The 19,290-nt window shown below is 42.7% G+C and overlaps 1 protein-coding gene across 1 annotated transcript in view; it reads left to right on the top strand.

Annotated features, from left to right (window-relative positions):
* VPS37B (VPS37B subunit of ESCRT-I) overlaps window positions 1-15,597 on the top strand; it is a 47,846-nt gene extending 32,249 nt beyond the window's left edge. Inside the window, exons 3-5 of the mRNA XM_069214963.1 lie at window positions 7,366-7,537; window positions 10,737-10,819; window positions 12,642-15,597. Coding sequence (XP_069071064.1) covers window positions 7,366-7,537; window positions 10,737-10,819; window positions 12,642-13,139 — 753 coding nt within the window. The 3' untranslated portion in view covers window positions 13,140-15,597. The remainder of the gene's footprint in view (window positions 1-7,365; window positions 7,538-10,736; window positions 10,820-12,641) is intronic.
* Window positions 15,598-19,290: the final 3,693 nt, after the last annotated feature.

Here is a 19,290-nt window from a genome sequence, read left to right as displayed (position 1 = left end):
ATCCATGTTTGCCAAGATTATTCTGTGATGGCATCTTTTATACCTGGGCAAGTGACACTTAATGCAGGTGCTTCCATTTTAACACACCAAACTCTCGTTTTAACAGGAAAACAACAGTTTAGACTTTCCACTGAAGTGTTAATGTCAGGATTATTTTTTTTAGCACTTTTGATCATAGGAAATGTTTTTTTTATTCTGAATACTAATTTGTGCCTTTTAAAGCATTCTCCTTTAACATTGTTTTTTCTGGATATGCAGTATTGACTTTGCCAGTGAAAATGAATGCTTGTAGGAGTGTGGAAAGTATCTGAGCAATACTACACGTTACAATCTTGTACTTAGCTTAGACGTTGCTAGCTGTTCTTCGATGTATACGTTTCTGTTTTAATGTGACTCGGAGGTCTCCTCTGGACAAAAACTCCACCTCAGATTGATTATTTTTGTTCTGCCATTGGGTTCGGAAGTGCTTTCGGAGATCTGGGGCCAGTAGTCTACAAAAACCTGTCATTTGACTCCATCTACAGAACTGCCTCCAGTCACTCAAAATGAACAGCCACTGGAGTGTTCCTCTTGGTGCCGGTTGTAGGAGAATGATGCGTGAGGGGGTGGTATGGAAAACACTCCCTTTCAGTTTCATTCCAAAAGCAACAGTACATTTCTGTAACCTCTGTTTACACTGGGATCACGAGGGATTGAGTCATTTAGTCTGCCAGGGTTTTACAAATAAAAACGAGGGTATCTAAGGGAATGTCGGTGGCAGCATAGAGAATGCAGTGACCGGGCTCTGAAACGCCATCCACCGTCGTCGGGTTTAAAGACATTAATGCAGCCTAATCTGATGGGGGAAGGTCTGTTGTTTTCCAGTAAGCCATAGGGACCGCTCGTCAGCAACCTTGTCCTCAAAGGGCTCTGATTACGAAGAAGAGCAGACTTCAAGGGCCCAAGTGAAACCCGTAGCCAGGCATAGATTGTACCAAAGACCCCCGCACTTTAAACACTATGCAAGGATTGTCCCTCCAGGACTTTATCTCGACAAGTCTTGAAGTCAAGCCAGGCATTGGTCTTCAGAGTTGGGCTGAATACCGTGACGCTGCAAGAAAAGAAGCCTTGGCCGCTGATATAGACCTCTGTCCTCTGCTGTACCCCCAGGTACCATACCATCACCTTTGGTGCTGAAGCCCGCTCCAAAACCAGTTTCAAAACCAACCATTGAATTGCCTAAAGAAGTTGATTTTAAAGAATGATTTGCATTCAAACTCAGTTCGGAAAAAGACTTGCTCATCAACACAACAGCAAGGCATAGATCCTGAACCTCTTAAAAAAAGAAGACGTTGATCTATAAAGAGGCAACCTGAGAAGAACGGAGCACGTTTCCCATGCCTAAGAAACGTCTTTAGAGGGATACTGGCCCAGTGGCTCCACATTTCCTTTCCTGTATGCAGCACAGGCAGTCTTTGTGTAAGGCTCTCCCAACTGCTACAGATAAGGCTGGCTCCAACTAGAAGTATTCATAATATGAGCACAAAACGTGACACTCTGTGCTTGGCGGTCATCAAGTTTTCTGGATGGGCCACCCAAGCCCTGCTAAGCAACCTGCCTCCCTTCAGCAACTGAATCTGTTGATTCACACCCCTTCTGCCACATCAGTTGAATGGCAATGCTCAGGAAGTACTAATCGGCAACCACCTGCTAAACGTTTTACTACAGAGTTTCTAAAGGCAGCCCTCTCTCCATCCTCCCACGCTTCAGTGTCTAGGGCTTTAGCTCAGGAATGCATGTAATACACCTCTGCTATTTAGAAGGGCTCTATCACAACCTCCATTTTGTGCTTTGTCAAATCCTGTGCAATCCAAAGAGGCTTCAGCATTCACACACTGGCAAACATTCAATCCTGTTGTCATTCACTTTACATCTACACTCACTTTGTGTACACACAGGGATGTCCGAGCAGGGTCTAGACATTACATTAAAGCAGAACTTTACAGAAGCGGACCTGTAGGCATTTCACTTCCACTCTGAATAGGTAAAAAGCCTGTCCAGCACTATGGATTAAAATATTCTGTTGCTGCCACTGCTCACAATGTGTGTCCCAAATGACTGGGAATAAATTCTAATGTCTGCTAGAGAGAATACTTGTAGCAACCCTTCTAACTACTGTGGCCCTGGTCTTGTAGTCAATTTGCGGCCTAAGTATTAGCGAGCATACAGGATTTTGTGTGCTCAGGTAAAAAACAAAAACAGTATTGTTACAAAGGACAGGGTGTCCAGGTCAGATTATCATGCATGGGGCATTCCTATTCCAACACAGCTGCGGGGGGAAAAGTGCAGTGCTAATTGGCTCCCTGATAAGAGTCCTGTCGCCTTCTCCTAGCTTCAGGAAGAGCCACTTACCCCAGGAGTTCACCATCGGCACTGGTCTGCCCTGCCTTGAAACCAACCAGTTCATTAGAGCAAGTGCAGCCACAACGCTGACTGAGCAGGAGGGGATGTGATGGGGGGAAAAAGAGTAACAGGCATGATGTGTCTGTTAAAGATCACAGCTATAATCGGAAACCTACAGGAAGTTTAACACCCCTCTGTGTACGCATTATGTGCTGACCTTCAGGTAACGTACTACAGTGGACAAAAACAATAGCCTACCAAGTTATTAAAGCGGTCTTTCTTTCTCAGGGATACTTGGAACGTGTGTATGGCTCCAGTTCTATGAGTTTTAAACCTAGCAGCAGTGACGTACCCATACCCAATGGAACAATGTAAGCAGCATAAAATTCTTGGAGTGTGCAATCTTCTGATTGGGCGTGTATCAAATAAAGCGCTTAGCTAACCTTTAGGACGCTATTGTATAACTTCAAAACTAAAGCGTCATGTGCATCCATTTTAGCATTGTGCCCTTCTAGGAGATGAACACACATTGTGCACGTTCTATATTTTCCTAAGGCACTAACCCCCAGTTTTGAGTTGGCATTAAGAACCCCAGAAAAACCTTTGGAAGGACTCTGGAGGGTGATCTAGACCATGGATTGACCCAGAAGCAGTGGGACAGTGCTCTTATACCACCGGAAGTTCTTCCGAAATGCACGCTTCCAGTACATACAACACAGCATACCTCACCCCGGCCAGACCCCACAAAATCTGCCCTTGGTCCACATCAGACTGCTCGCGTTGCACTGAGGTCTGAGCGGGCATGCTGCACATGTTTTAGAGCTGCCCACTGGTTGGTAACGTTTGGATGGAGGTAACAGACATCCTTGCCAGAATAACGAGCTGAACCAACCTCAACTGTGTGGCTAGCGGTGTGCTAGGGCTTTATAGATGCAGAAGGGCCAGGAGGTCATGAACAGCTTCATTGATCTGGCACTGCTACTGGTACGCAGATTGATCGCTATGCTCTGGAAGACTAGAGCACGCCCGGGGCATAGGCGTGCAGCAGTACTTAAGTGGGGGAAGGCCGAAGCTATAGCACTTCAGCACGAAGAAGCGCATGGACACTGGAAGCCGCAATCACACAAGAATGGGAAGGCCTATTAGACACCCTTGAGGTGGCACAGGACGGTTCCGCCACATTGGACTAAGCATTAACACACTGTAACAACTCATCAGAATTGGTCCAGAGGAACGGACCTCTTCCCCTCTCTATTCTGTTCCATCCCTGCTGCCCACAGGGGTAGAGCGCAGCGAGCGTAGTGAAGGCACATTCTCTACCACAAACTGAGGTTTGATGCTGGACCTGGCGTCCTTTGGCGGCCTGCATGCTACGGCTGTCTGACGAATGACCTCGCCATCCTCCTTATTTTTTCACGTCTGCAGTTGAATCGGTTCATAGATTGAAAGGTTTGACTGTTGAGCGTGTATTTCCTTATTACTATTAATGTGTGTACAAGGATATGGGGCTCTTGTTACTGACTGCCTGTAAAGTCATTGCTGAAAGCATTATTTGCACTGATATACCCGCCGTACTGTTACTTTTAAAATTTCCAATAATGATTGGTTAAAAAAAAAACACTACCCCAGAAAAATGAAAAACTGAGCCATAAAGCCGCCAAAATTTGAGTAAAATGTGTTTGTGCTTGCTAGTCTCCTTTTTTTTTTTTTTTTTTTTTTTTTTTAGCATCTGTGTATAAATTGGGTTGCAAGAGCATATATTTTGCTTGCCGAAGGTGTTTTATTTTTTTGGTGCCCATTATTACCTCAGCCATCTAAATAATACCAGACTGTGTAAATTTAAGGTGAGGAGTCTATAGGTCCAGTGAGCGTGAGAGAAGAAAGAGATATTTCATCTATGTATCTAAGATGGAGGCAACGAGTGAGAAGAGCCTAGAGGCTCGCTTCAGCTCTACTTCTTTTGTTTGTGCTGTACCTGTTTTCTGTATGTTGAAGTAATTTCCTACTTATTGCGTACTTGTTATGTCTGAAGAAACTTTGCTGCTGCAGGTTCTATTCCAAGAAAGCATGCGCTGCTCTTGCATGTGCTGCACTAGTCTGTGTGAAGGAAGCTTGCCCTGCTGCTGACTAGGGAGCTAGTTAGGCTTGAATGAAGAATGCTGTATTGATGGCTGTGTTTATCAGTTCTGTGTTTGCACAAGATCGTATGCTTTCAGTGTGTGAGCGAGTCTTGCATTGCTGGTGACTGTTGTGCCACTTTTAATGAAGCTTCTGCTGCTTACAGCCTGTGCAGTGCCTCGTCTCTGCATCTAGGTGTACGAGAGAAAGAATTGTAAAAGCTTGCAGGACTTAAGGTGAACATAGCTTCGGTGTAGAGGATGTTAGCCCCGCTGCTGAGTTTGTTGTACTCCTTCTGTGAATCTTGCTGTGCTGTTGTCTGCGCGGTGCTGCATTCTTGCTGCCCCATTTCTCTGATGGTATGAGCTATTGTCTCAGACGAGAGGGTGAAGGAACACCCTCTCTACATTTTGCATAAAGTAGCCTGGTTTGGACGTGTTCTCACAGAAATTAAACATGGGAAAGATCCCTCCCAACTGCCACGGGAAGAGGTCTTGAACGAACCAGTTCTGACTAGTTATTGATGTATCATGCTTTCAAATGCACTCAGACTTTTCTTTCACTGTGGGAACAATACGCCAGCAGCTGTTCGGCCTGTCAAAAGTGTTAGCACGCCACACATATATCACCTTCATTTGTCTTGAAAAGCGGACGCGTATGCCACCCCGCCCAGTTTGCACAAGAATGACAATGTTTTGTTACAGCGTGTTGACGTTGCAGTGTCTGGGCGCTTCTTCGGCGGGCCAGCCGTTTGGAAGCTGCATCAAGGAGTTGATCTAGGTGTCGTAGGTGCTTCTAGATAGGGTGACCAGATTTTGAGGAGCAAAAACCGGAACAGGTCGGACATAAAAGAAGGACTAACGACTTTATACTCACATTTATATCTGGCCTATCCCGTTTTTTTTTGCGTAGCTTTGTGAATGTGTGTCTATACATGTATGTTTATTTTTCTGTGTATGTGTATATATATATATATATATATATATATATATATATATATATATATATATACACACTTAAACACGTTTACAAGAATACATATATCAAATTATCGATGGCTTCACATGCCACCCCCAACCCCGCCCCCACCAACCTGTCTGCTCCCCACTCTCTCTCTGCCGGGAGCAGACAGTGGACTGTGTTGCCTGACAGTAACAAATACATTACTTTTAATATTTCATTCTTTGTAGGCCTCTTTCACTTACGATTCCCTAGATAAACTGACCTTTGTCCCAAAGACCGGGACATTTATTTAATAAACTGACCTTTGTCCCAAAGACCGGGACATTTATTTAAAACGAAGAGAAGCGTCGGGACACCGGGACGGTCCTCTAAAAACCGGGACTGTCCGGGGACATCCGGGCCGCCTGGTCACCCTAGCTTCTCGATATCCCTGCGCCTGCCACGTTTACCGCGTTGCCGTCCCTCGAGGGCTCTCGGGGGAGCATTGGCGGGAAAGATGGCGGCGCCCACATGCTTCCTGCGGCTTAACCTCATCAAGGTCAGGGCCTGCCAGCAGCAGGTTTCACATTAAAACGAACTTCAGAAGCCCGAGGCCCTCTTGGACTGGTCTCCTTTCCAGTCGCGTGTTTTGGAGTGAGGCACCTGAATAGCGAGATGCTGCAGCTCGCCGCCCTTTCACTTGGCTTGGTGAGCTCGTGTTTCACAAACACCTCCTTGGAAGCGCAAACTGGCAGAGGGCAGCTACGCCTCACCGGTTCCGCCTTAATTACCAGGCTTGCTTCATCTGACGTTGTAACTGCGAAGCCGAAACTCCAGGGGTGACCTGTCGGCACTTGGAAATCGTCCATAGGAAAGCTTAGTCAGAATCGTTCTCATGTGACTGGTGCACCTTGGAGGGCAGAACCTGAACATTAATTAAGACTTCCGGTCCCTAATCTTGCAGCGCGCCAAAAATGTCTGAGCAGTAAAATTGTCACGACAGCTAAACTTATTTCCAACCAGAATCTGACGAAAGGTTCCCTCAAATGAAACAATCTGTAATGGATGCGATATGTAGCTGTCGTGTAACATGTTAAAAATAAATGACAAAGTCGATAGATCTCATACAGGCAACTCCCACTGGCCAATGCTTGTTTTCAGTGGTGGGTCCAGTTCAGTGGCAGTGAAAATGCCGTTTGCATTTGGAAGCCTTAGTTTGATAGGGACCTAACTGGCCCTTCTCATTTCTAAAATCTTGAACTCTTCCATATGATCCCCTTAACACCTCTACTAATCCATGTGTGGGGTGCATAACATTTGTGTGAAGCTGAATGAGCAAAATTTGGATTTTTTTTTTCTTTTTTTTCTGCAGGACAAATCTACCATTATGCCTATTTACACATCTCCGTACTGCTAATTCTCGGGATAGTCTTGCAAAAAAAAAAAAAAAAAAAAACGATGCTAGATATGTTGGTTTACTTTACAAGACTGTATTGTTGGCTTGTTAAACTTAAAGGCCTGTGAAACCTGCCAAATCATCACAAGCTGAGGCTACTAATCTGGGAGCATATGCTGTTTTTTCCACCCTTGTAATGTGGAATTTGTTTTCATGGAACTCAATGCATGTTCTTTTTTGTGACTTGGAATGCAATATACTACTCATTCCACGAAGCAGTTTAGTGTCCTTTGGTCTAATTAGTTGAAAACGTTGTAGTACAATGCTGCATGAGTAGTTGATGTTGCATTTGTGTAATATGCCCATATTGAAACATCAGTGAAGCCTGGCAGGTGTCAAACAGTTTGTTGTAAGGACAAGGCCATTATAGATCTGATTGTATGTTGTAAGTGCATGCATGAGAGGTGGTGATCTGGTTGCACATGAAATTGTAATAAACTGTCCTTTATGTTTGTTTTCTGTGGCAGGTTCAGAACGTGCAGCTCACCAAAGATATGACCCTTGCTGGAAACCGCAGCCTGGCAGAAGAAAATCTTTTGTACCAACCACAACTGGACAGTCTGAAAGCTACTCTTACCCAAAAATATCAAGAGCTGCAGGTCCTTTTTGAAGCACATCAGATAAAGAAAACAAAGCTAGGTAATGTGCTTTCTGATGCACGGGTTTCTTTTTTTTTTTTTTTTTTTTTTTTTTGTGAAACCATGTTATGCCCTATAAGTCTATTTTTTTGTATACATTTTTTTTTCTATCAATGCAATTTCTCAATTTCTCCCACAGTTTCGTCTCTGGCACTCAATTTAGAGAATACGGCCGATTAAATTGTGATGAGGGATGATTACGTGATGTGCAAAATGATTGCAAGTACACACAATTTATGTAGCCTATTTTGTGATATAATAATCTGTTATTATCCTATCATATTTTCAAGCAATTGGATATTAGCTGAAAGCAACTCAAAATTCTCCATGAAGTAGAACTGGAATACAAGAAAGAACTATACTTTCAATTAATTGGCATCATTTATGTACATTTAATGATTTTCAATGTAGGACCGTGTCATTGGTGTTTTCGTGCTTGGAAACTAGGGCTTTCTGAAATTGCCTAATTTGTTTCTTAAAAACGTTTCTAAATTACATTGTTTGCAAAATAGTTATATCTCATAAAATAGAGCAGCCTCGTCCTATTTTTTTAATTTTTTTGCACAACTCCATATCGTGCTATGTGAGACCAGCCCTAGCAAAATTAAAATGAGAACCCGAGGATAGGATAAATCTTATCATGCTACACTATATTTTAAGATGCATCTGGATTGAAGAAGAAAACGCACTGGGGGGGGGGACCCCAAAAAACGGACGGTTCAGGGTACTGGTGGAAGGATTTTTTTTTTTTTTAATGGAAGGCACTGGTTCGTTTGAGATGTCTGTACTTAATGGTGAGACACAATAACTGGTAGTGACCCTGCCCAAGTATGACTGTCGGCAGACAAATAGATGCTCTGGAGTTCTGTGGGTGGTGCAGATGTTGCCTCTCCGCAACTGGCACATGGCCACACAATCAAAGGGAATTCCACCATTGCATTTGAGCCTGTTTCAAAGCTGGACTGAAAGCAGTGATGTTGAAAAACTTGTGCTCAGGCATTCTGAGTTTCTGTGGCTGCATGGGCGATCTTGGCTATATTCAGAAAATAGTACAAGAAAAGGATCCTTGTGCTATTATTTGTGTTGGTTGTCAGCTCCGTGACTCCATAACCTCTTCCCAAACACTTCTGTGGTGAAGTCATGTGGAGCTGTTGAAAGGTTGACATAAAATGATGGAGAAAAAATAATAGAACATTTTCCTTGCATATAGTTGGGATGGCACTACAGATTTTGGTGGCTCAACCAGATTGTGGGAAAGGGTGGTCTTGCTGCATTGGCCCACTAGTGACAATGGGCCTGTTTGCTCTTAAGAGAGTTGATCGATGCAAATGTGGTGAGGCTGGAGTAAAGGCGTAATACGAGGGGGGAAATGAAGATCTGTTAACATGGATTCCTTGATCTGTTCGGTAGCCCAGTTTGTCCGAGGATTTGGAGCATAATGACTTCTTTGGAGGTTTGTATAGTTCAGAATGAAATACGGTTGTTTATTATTGAAGAGTAAAATATTTCTCCCCCTTTTTCTCAACTTCTTGTGTGTTCTTTAGGATGCGCGGTCCAAACACGTTCAGTATCTATTATTCGGATAAAGAAAGCTATACAATGAAATAACTTTTCAGGAAGAGAAATTGTGGAACTTTGTAAAGGCATAGTATAGTGCATGGGATTCTTGAAATCCTGACTTTTATTCTTCGTTACATTCAACAGAAGGCTTTTAAAACAAATTCTGTTGCGTTAGGAAAAATGCTGCTTTGAGATCTGTGATAAATTGTCGAATCTTCACTATATTATGTAGGCATATACGATTAGATCTCATAATTTGATTTTCTTTGATCTCTGCTTTGAAGCCATGCTGGACTCTTAAAATGATGTTTTCCTAAAAAGAATGAGTCCTCCTTGCAAATGCTTAAAGGTGTCTCTGTTCCTTCTTTTGTAACAGTGTTCTCCTTAGTACAAAATCATCTACGCCTCACCCTCTAACTCCACTGATCACATAGACATGAAGTGTGCATATGATGTAGTTGGTTCAGGTATTTGGATGGATTTTGAATACTACCTCTTTTTTAATTTTTTTAAAAATCTTTTTATTTGATTTTTGTTACAGTTTTTAACCCTTCACACAGCATGCGATTTAAGTATAATCGGGACAATCAGACATAGGATCTCCAGTAAATACATATTTCAGTAATACATATATAGGCTCATTATACACTTGTGTCTATAACGACTACAGCTTACATTGTGCGCGGTTTATAAGGAGGCCCAACTAAGACAGTCGTTTCTCCCATTGTGCCTAGGTTCAAAGCGCACTCTAGCAGAGACAGCTATCCAGTTCCAATAGTCCTATGACAAACAACCATGCATGTCAGGGCAGTTGCAGTATGACTAAAGGATGTGTCTGTTTTATGATGTGCGATTCGGCATAACTTGGGATATCAAGTGGTTAACAACAGTGGGTTTAACAAACGTAACATGAGCCTATTAGCAGAATCTCACCCATATTGAAAACTACCTCTTACAGAGAAAGGTGAGTTGGTAACGTCTGTCTAGAGTAACAATTGCATTCCCCAAGTGGTATTGTACAATTTTTAATAGTTTAAGAAGAATATTTTAACTCTGCAGCCTCTAGCAAACGTTATCAAACATGCCTTTCTGAACCCACACTTATAATGAACCGCATCGTAACGGAACTTAAGCACAGTTGGTGTCACTGCTCTGATGAATCTCAAGAAAGAAACCGGGTTTTGAATGCTGTGCCTCTGGGCCTTCCTTTGACCTCCCTTAACCCCTGCATGGTTCTTGCCAGGGCCACTAGTGGGAATTCCCTTTAGTGATGGGGCCTGATGGAACATGAGCGTACTGCACGGAAATGGCAGATGTCAGTCCTATCTCCAGTAATAGAGCATGGCACAGGGAGCATGGATCCCACCATAGGCTCCACGTGCTCTGATCCGTTACATTAAAGTGACTGTGCTCCTCCAGATCAGAGAAATAATCCCTTCTTATATGTGATTGCAGATGTTTATACGCCATGTATTTTTATTTTTTTAGGATGTATAGATAGAGTGCATCATTGTATCAGAACTGAGTCTATTGCCGTGTGGCCTTTATGATTTAAAAAAAAAAAAAAAAAAAAACTTGACGGTAGTTAACATATTTATTCGTTTTATCCAGAGTTAATATGTCTTTTTCCTCTTGTACAGATCAGCAGTCAAGCAACGCTTCCCTGGAGACGCTGTTGGCTCTTCTTCAAACAGAGGGTGCTAAGATTGAAGAAGAGACTGAGGTATGGAAGTATCAGCAATATTATATAGACTTGCTCGTTTTCTGGAGCGTTGATACAGTGTAATGTGCACGGGTATATTTTTAATACATTTGATAAATATGACTGACTGCATTAAGGATGTTAAATATTGAAGCTAGCCGTCCGAACCCAGTCACCTATTACTTTAATTGATGTTTGATGTTACCAGACCAAAGAATCTGGGTATAATTTATATTATATTTACTATTCAAAACATAAAAAGTCTTTACACGTTTTATGAAAATAGCATATGTCCTTGCACCTATTTCTCTACTCCTTAATCAACCTAATTTTCTCCTACTGACACAATAGTAAGAAGAGGTAAGCCCTTTAACTTAAATATGCAAGTTAGGTGATACAATCAGCACTGTAGATTGCCCTATGTTTCTTGTTCATTCTGCATTTGTACCATGCTTGTGCCACTGTCAGGAAGCAAATCATACTGTTTTTCTTTTGCACATGACTCATGGGGTCAGCAGTGTCTACGAAATAAGTTTTTCAGTTCTTTGAGGAAGCACGCTCAGTTTTATCTTTCAGTTAGGTACATTGTGCGTTCTAACGGCTGCTGATCTTTAATGTCCCTTGGGGTGGTATCTCTTGATCAAGCTGCAGTTTAACTACGGCCCTTATTATTAAGATGTGTTTGATGCGAGGTGGTTGCTCAACTGCCATCCAGTGTATGTAGAGGACATTGAAGACATCCACCATCTTAACATTTATCTTCTCCTGATTCAGCTACAGCAAATTGATGTGAACATGAGATTTCTCACATGGTAGATGTGGAATAATCACCTGGGGTCCTATTAGAGAGAGTGTGCCGAGGACGCAACAGGCATATGTGCCCGCTTTGTGCCCCCGGGGCACTTTGATGGTACAGAAGGGTTTGCAGATGCTTGTGCGGCCCCTTCTGTTATACAGATAGCTCTGGTGCACATGTAGCACCATCACCATCATTAGAGGGCATTACTTCATTTGCCTGGTGTGGGAATCACTTTGCCTCTGCGTCCGCACCATATTATGAACGCAGATGCAAACATGCCTTTAGGCAGTGCACTGAAAGTGCACCACAAAAAGATGGCACACTTTCAGTACGCTTCCTAAAGACAACCCTCTGGAGGGGAGAAAGGTGGTCCTATGGACCCACAGACATTCCCTTGAAGGTGGGTGCAGTCACTCACTGCACCTGCCTGCAAGGGAGTCCTCTTGAAAATGCAGGTCGGTTGCCGCCTGCACAGTGAAACACTGAGCAGCTCTGAACTAACTACTCCATATTTCAGTTGAATGTGCTGCCCCTGTGGCAGTATGAGTTTGGGGCTGCCCTGGGGGAAGCTTGTTTACCACGGTAGGGTACACTTTTCCTGTTTGCACCCAGCGCACCTATTTTAAGGTGTGCCGTGGTGCAAACAGGATGAGAGTGCCATTTTGTCGGGCCCTGGTTAGCATGTTCGTTCAGAGACCATACATTTAGAGTGCTTGGGGTTAAGGAACTCTTTGGCTTGTGATCAATGGGAGGTGCACCATGCCACTTACTTCTGTTAGTTTGCCTCAGATGCTCTTCTGGATTGCAGAAAGTGATTTGCAAGCCATCTAAGACGACTGTGCCAAAATCATCTGAGGATGACCTGAGGTAACCGTTAAGAAATCATTAAGCAGGCTAATGATGATTTGCAGCAGTGAAAAGGTCCCGAAATCACTAGGGGTTTTTCACATTTTCTTAGTTTCTGCTTGAATTGAGATTATTGAGAGTGTAAATTTGTCATTTACTGGCATACAACAATAAGCAACTCTCTTCAATGTTTTTCAGAATATGGCAGAAAACTTCCTTGACGGTGAAATACCACTGGATTCCTTTATTGATGAATATCAAAGTAGGCGTAAACTAGCCCATTTACGACGTGTGAAAATTGAAAAACTTCAGGATATGGTGCTTAAAGGACAAAGACTTCCGCAGGCTCCAGTGCAATCGCAGCCAAGGCAACCCACAGTGACTCCTGCATCTCAGACACCTTACCATTCGGAATTAAACAATCCACCATCTGTCATGCCTCGAAGAGCAGTGCCACCGCCACCACCAGTGGCAGCGACCCAACCGGGGGCCTATCCTGCTCCATATACCGCAGCAATGGGACCAGGACAGGCCGGCCTTCCTTATACAGCTTGTCCCTACCCCCCTCTCCCACCTCGATCGAATCAGATGATGCAGCCAGGGTATCCAAATCAATTTGTGTCCCAATATCCTCCGGCAATCCCCAATAGACCACCACCACGCCATCCGCCTGCTGCAGGCTTCATGATACAGTGAAGGTATGGTGCACCCACACAGCCTACATTTGGTGCTTTCAGTCCACTTCAAATTCCCAGGCAAGACACTTTGTTTTACTTGGATAAATCAGTCTTTACATCATCGTTAAGACAAATTGTTCCAATAGGGACAAGTGGAGTGAAGCGGAATAACTCAGAACGTTGGTTTTCTTTTTTTGTAATTAAGACTCAAAAGTTCTTTGGGGTGGATTGGGGGAACTGATTAGCCTATATTTTATAACCATAGGAAGTTCCGGAGTACCTCAAATAACCAACATTTCTTTGTGTTCTAACAATCGTCTTCATGTGCTCCAAGGTACAACAAAGCTGTACCAATTTTATGTTGGGCGAAAACATGTAATATGCATTTGGAACCTTAATGATGCACCATGTACAAATACCAAATTACTATAAGTGCTTCTGCATTGGGGAATGGTATTTATTCAAAATATGTATGTATTGTTTGCATTTCATATCGTGCCCATCAGTTCGATCCAAACAGATGTTTTTGTACAGCAGACTCTAATGTTCGGAGTAAGATGAATTAGGCTGGTACTTCGACACTAACTTGAATGACTGAGAGCTGACTTGAAAAATTAAATCGTCCACGGTAATGATCCTTTATAGAAGGCAATCTGTCTCGACGCTTATAAGTTGGATCAGCAAACATTTTACATTACCAATTTTTTCATTTGAGTTTGAATATGTGTTTCGAAGGGGTACTATGGAAAAAGTATCTTATTGGTAGTAGACCAGGCAAGAGATTTTTGCACTGCAAATTACCTATTTTTTCAAGTGGGGATTCCAGTCCATTTCTACTAAAAGAAACACATTAGCAATGTTTTTACTACTTGCAAAAACGTTTTTTAAAGAAATCTTAGGACTATTCAGGGATTTTTGTTTAGAAAAGTTTGACCTGCATTGAACAAATGTTCTGTAGGACAAGGTGATGCAATTTTCTGTCTGAAAGCAATGCATTGTTACATATGCATGTGGCTGTGATGTGCCTTAGTATCTTTGCTTGTGACCAGACTCTGAAAACGATTGTTTGCATATCTTATAGATGGATACTCCAAGCAGAACTCCAGTTTTAAAGTTGACAAGGCTGATTAAATGTTACCATTGAGGGAGCAGAGACTGTATTGTAAGGAGTTTGCTACCTGAAATTGGAAAGGGCACCCAGAAGTAAATTGGGTTCATCCTGGTCCTGACGCTGTTTGTAAACAGATTCTTTAAATATGACTGAAAGAAATGCTGCTGTATTTTATCAATGTTTGCAATAGTGGGTCCTTTTTGGAAGCAGTGTGCTTGTATTTCAATCACATGCTGAGTGGAGCTTGAAGTCTCTTTCGCCATGATGTCCTCTTAAATATTAAACGGCCATTGAATAGTGTTGCAGTTTTCTAATTGTTAACCCTAACGGTTACATTTATATTTTTAGTGTCGTGTTTTATAGTAAAAACAAAGCCTGACATCCAAAGTGGGGGAAAAAAAATCAATTGCTGACGTCGCCTAAAATCTGTTTTGGGGGTCAAATCGCAGTTAAATGCTTGAGTGTTTGATGTTTTTGAGAGAAATCAACACTCGGTTTAAGTGCCGCTTAAAAACTTGGTCCAAACTGTTGAAAAAGCCATATTGCAGTTTCTGCAACTGGAGATCGCCACATGCCACAGTGGATGGAGCCTTTCAATGTATGAACTGCCACTGGCTTCTGCGACGGAGCCAGTCCTTTATCCAAATCGTGTTCGAGTGTTTGCAGTCGCCTGTTCAGCATCATGAACCTGGTCTAGTTGAATTACAGTAGAAGGTAGCATAGAAGTAAACTAGTAGGTACATATTCAGGTTCACAATGTGGCCTGTGCTGTTTTCATTATTGTCTAAACCAGTTTTAGGTTTTGGGACAAGAAGGCAGCATATTCTGGTATATTTTCATTTAACTAACAGCTGGTGTTCTAGGTGGCCTGTGCTGTTTTGGTCTGTTTCGAACCAGTCGAGTCAGACTTTTGAAAAAGTCGGTACAGGTGAAAGTGAAGTGGATGGGGCCTGTTGGTTTGTTGTGTAGCGTGAAAGGTAAGGTTTGATGGATACCAAGCACTTCAGCTGAGGATTAATATCTAAGCATGCGTCCCTTCGTGGTGCTCCATAGATCTGGTGAGTGAGGCGATGCACAAATTTTTGTTGTTGTTGTTTTTTTTAAAGAGCAAGATTCCCATTGCACGTTGATGCCACTTGTACTGAACCTGTCCACTCGCATAGCATGCACAAGTGCTTTGGAAAGGAAACCATGGAAAATGGAGGAGGTCTGTCAGATCTCTGAGGGAAGCTAAGCTCTTGATAGCACTTGTACATAATGTAAAGTAATTCTGTAATGCTTCAGTTTGTGCAGCATAACGAATGCAAATGTTATTGGTTGGTGAAAGTTAACGCTGGTTATTTTAAATAAATGACGTACAAAACTGTTTCGAAAATACTTGTTTTCTTTTGTTTATCTTAACTAACTCTTGATTCAGAAACTCTAATACCACTGTTTCAGCCCTTTTGTTATTTATTTTATTTTATTTTTTAATCGGTAAATGTGACTGAGTGCATTTTTAAATGTGCAGTCAAGTGCAGAAAGAAGTGTAGTGGGGGCAATCCTATAAGAGGAGAACAAGAATACTGAACCTATTTCAAGCAAAGGCCTTAAAAACCCTTTGTTAATAAGTCTGTTTATACCTCCGTTACTAAATAGAAACCCCAAACAAGGCCAGAAAGATTTGTTTGGGGCCACTGAGAGGAAAATTAAATTACTGCCTTGCAAGATTTTGATGCAGAAATGTTTAGGTGGTAAACCCATGACAAGAGGGCTGGGGTGTTTGTTGATGTGCAATGATTGTCGCCCCAGGGCGAATGAAGGTTCCTGCCACCAGCTTGGACAGTTCTGTTAGGATGTACACACGGTAAGTGTTACTCTCCACTGGCAAGGTGTTTGTCTACCTCGAACGACTGACTTTTTTTGCTGGAGAGGACAGGGAGAATCTGTAGGCCGCAATCACAGAAGTCCCTGGTGCCACATGGTCATTTGTGCTGGGCAGAGGCCCAGGAATAGATGGATTTGGTGGCAGCCTTCATAATCCCTTTTACAAATCATTGATTATGAAACTCTCTTTGAAGGCTCTGGAATGAGGTGGAAGGGGGTTATGTGCCTCAGTAAGTGTTGGCTACTTCTCTTGTTTGGGCAAAGATAATTCCAAGTACTGTGGCTCCTACGATTCCCTTTCTACTCTTAGATAATGATACTAAAATGTAGGCTTTGATGCTGGCCAGTAGATCAGCTGGGGCAGGACTGAAGCTGATGCACTCAGATCAGACTGGATCCCCATCTGACTACTACTTGTATTATCCACAGGCTTTTTAATGTGATGAGTGGCTTGTCAAAGCAGACAAAGATGTTCCATCTTTTGGGCTTATGTATGGCAGGTACTTCAGCAGTTTTGCCCCTCTTTTATTAATATGGATAGCTTCTGTATGCAGATTGAGTGGCTTAGGTTCTTGTTAATAGTGTTACCCTATCAGCAATGTCACTGCAGCGTGGTGCTGTGCATGGCTGCCCTATATTCCTTTTGCTGTTCAAACTTGCTATTGGGCCTTTGGCAGTCCTGTCATGTACAGAGGGGGGAAGGTCGTGCGCTCTGGGATTACTGGTGGATCTGGGTTGCACTTACTGCAAAAAGTCATTAACATCACGGTATGCAGATGGCAATCCACTATTTGTTACTAAGTCCCTTATTATGGACCTTGAGGGAGTCCATCTGATTTTATTCTGAAACCTGGCACCTCAAAAACTGAAGTCATGCAGACAGGCCTCTTATCGTTGGTGCAGTGTTCTGTTGGGCTCCAGGTAACCTATCCTAGAATTGTGATCCACAGAGGAGCGAGCGATTTCCCTGAATTCCCCTGTTACGGTAACCACGCTGTAGATTAATGTTGATAAGTGGATCAGGCTACCAGTTCCATTGGCAGCCTATGTGAATCTTTCTGAAATTGTTAAATATTTTCAGTAGCCTCCTGAAAACTCCCACGTAGGCCAGATAGTAAATTTTTAAATAACTGTTGGTGGTACAGCAGTTAGTTTTAAATGACAACGTATGCATGGGATATGGGAAGGATCAAGGTCCCAGATATGTAAAAAGCTGTCCTTGCTGCTCAGTTGCAGCATCTGGTTTGGTAACTCATTTGCTTTACCTCATGTTGTGATAGAATCACAATTATTAAAGGGATTGGCAATAGGTTTCCATTCATATTTAAGCAAAAGATGCTATCGTGCAATGTTCCTGTATGTTTGGAAGGATTTGATGCAATATCGGACTATGGTCTGTGCCTTGCAAGCAAATGAGCTGTAAAATCCCAGTGGCTCAGCGGTAGGGGGGAGTGAGGATTTAGGTATTTGTCAAAGCGGTGTGTTTAGTCCATGGAGGACTTTATATTTTTTTTAAGAAGGATTCCTTAAAGCCACAGAGATTTAAGAGACTTCCTTAGGTTGTTCCATTAATACCTATTTTCTGTGCATGCTAATTTGGAGGATCGATACACAGTTATTCATCAAGAACCCCTGAATTACACATACATTTAGGTAAATATTATATATCCGCTACATTGGTGTTTGATTGCTAAAATGGTCAGTTCCCGCTAGACCTTAGCGGGAAACGGATCTCAAACGAGGGTTCTTGTACATACAGTGGCAAAACAGCTTTAAGAATTGTGAAGCAGTATTAATGAATATCCCTTAGCTTCTTCTGAGCAAACAATATTCAATCATCTTCTATCTTGCACCACATCCTCTCCACAAATCCAAGGGTTGGGTGTTTTTCATCCCATTGGCTACAGGAATGCAGACAATACACTTCCACTGTCTGGAGAATCCGTACCCCATTCTCCATCTTCTGCCATATCAAACCAGAGGCTATTCAGACACTTGTCACAGCAATCCTACACAGCTGGGTTGCTACCTGCCACTCACATCTTGCATGGACACACTTGACATAGACAGGATGTCAGTGCAAGGGGTTGGGAGTCACATCTAAGGAGAATTTGACACTGAGGGGTCAGGTATGCTGCTTCATGTTAGCAACCAAGACCATGGAAAAGTAGTCCCATGTTAGTAGAGGGCATGCTGAGTGCACCCCTCCAGGTCAAAGAACAAGTGTGCAAAAATTGAATCACTGTGCACAATGGATATGCCTAGGCCACACTGCATACATTAGATTAGTTTGCTGGCTAATCCAACAAAAATCATTTTCACATGCAGTTGGGTTGCTCAGGGCAGGCTTACATAACTGTTTCCATGCAGGTAACATTCCCGTCCTAAAAGGTGTGTTCACTATGAATTGTGATAATAAGTTTAACTAGTTCACACATTGCTTCTCTTTTCTGATCAAGACCTCCTGATTGTGGTGTTATCTTCAGCTAATATTCTTAATTGAAGGCTTTGGTACAGAGTGCCTCGCTAGCCCCCTGCCAGATATTAAGAAAACATTTACTTTTGAGAATGCCCTGTATGCTGAGACAGCATTCACTTTGGAGATATTTGATGGGTTTCTAAACATTCAAGCCATTAAAGGAACATTTAGTGCGGGGACCCCGTAGGACAGAAGTGTTCAAACCTGTGGATCAGGAAATTGTATATGAATTGTAGATCCACCTCCGAAGTGAAGAAAACCCTGCCACCTGCATCACAAGAGCAGCCTTGGGAAGGTGTACCATGGCAAGTCCTTTTCACAAGAAATGTGGGCCCCCCAGAAATAATTTGGGGTTCAGGAAATATTGTGTCCCACACACGGTAGAGTGCATGGGAAACAAGCTGCCCATGGTGCTGACGGGTAGGAAAGCATGGCAGGCAGTAGCTTCATTGTACTGCTCAATGCTTCTGCCCGCCAGTCACTCCAACCCGTGTAGAACTCGTAATACGGCAGTTCTAGGACTGTTGGCCAGGCGCTGTTCGAAAGACTGCCAGGCTCTTAATGAGGCCCTAATGAGGCCCTTAGTTTACATAAAATAGGAGAGAATTTTCACCTAAGCATATTCATACATCCTGTTAGCAAAGGTAGCAGCTGCCATTACTTTTGGAAAGCCTCTTCAGCTCAAACCAGTGACTACATACCTCAGTGCTTGCT

This window comes from Pleurodeles waltl, chromosome 11, assembly GCF_031143425.1.
Source record: "Pleurodeles waltl isolate 20211129_DDA chromosome 11, aPleWal1.hap1.20221129, whole genome shotgun sequence".
Lineage (NCBI taxonomy): Eukaryota > Metazoa > Chordata > Amphibia > Caudata > Salamandridae > Pleurodeles > Pleurodeles waltl.
The sequence above is the reverse complement of the archived record's forward strand: the minus strand, read 5'-3'. Positions and strand labels throughout refer to the sequence as shown.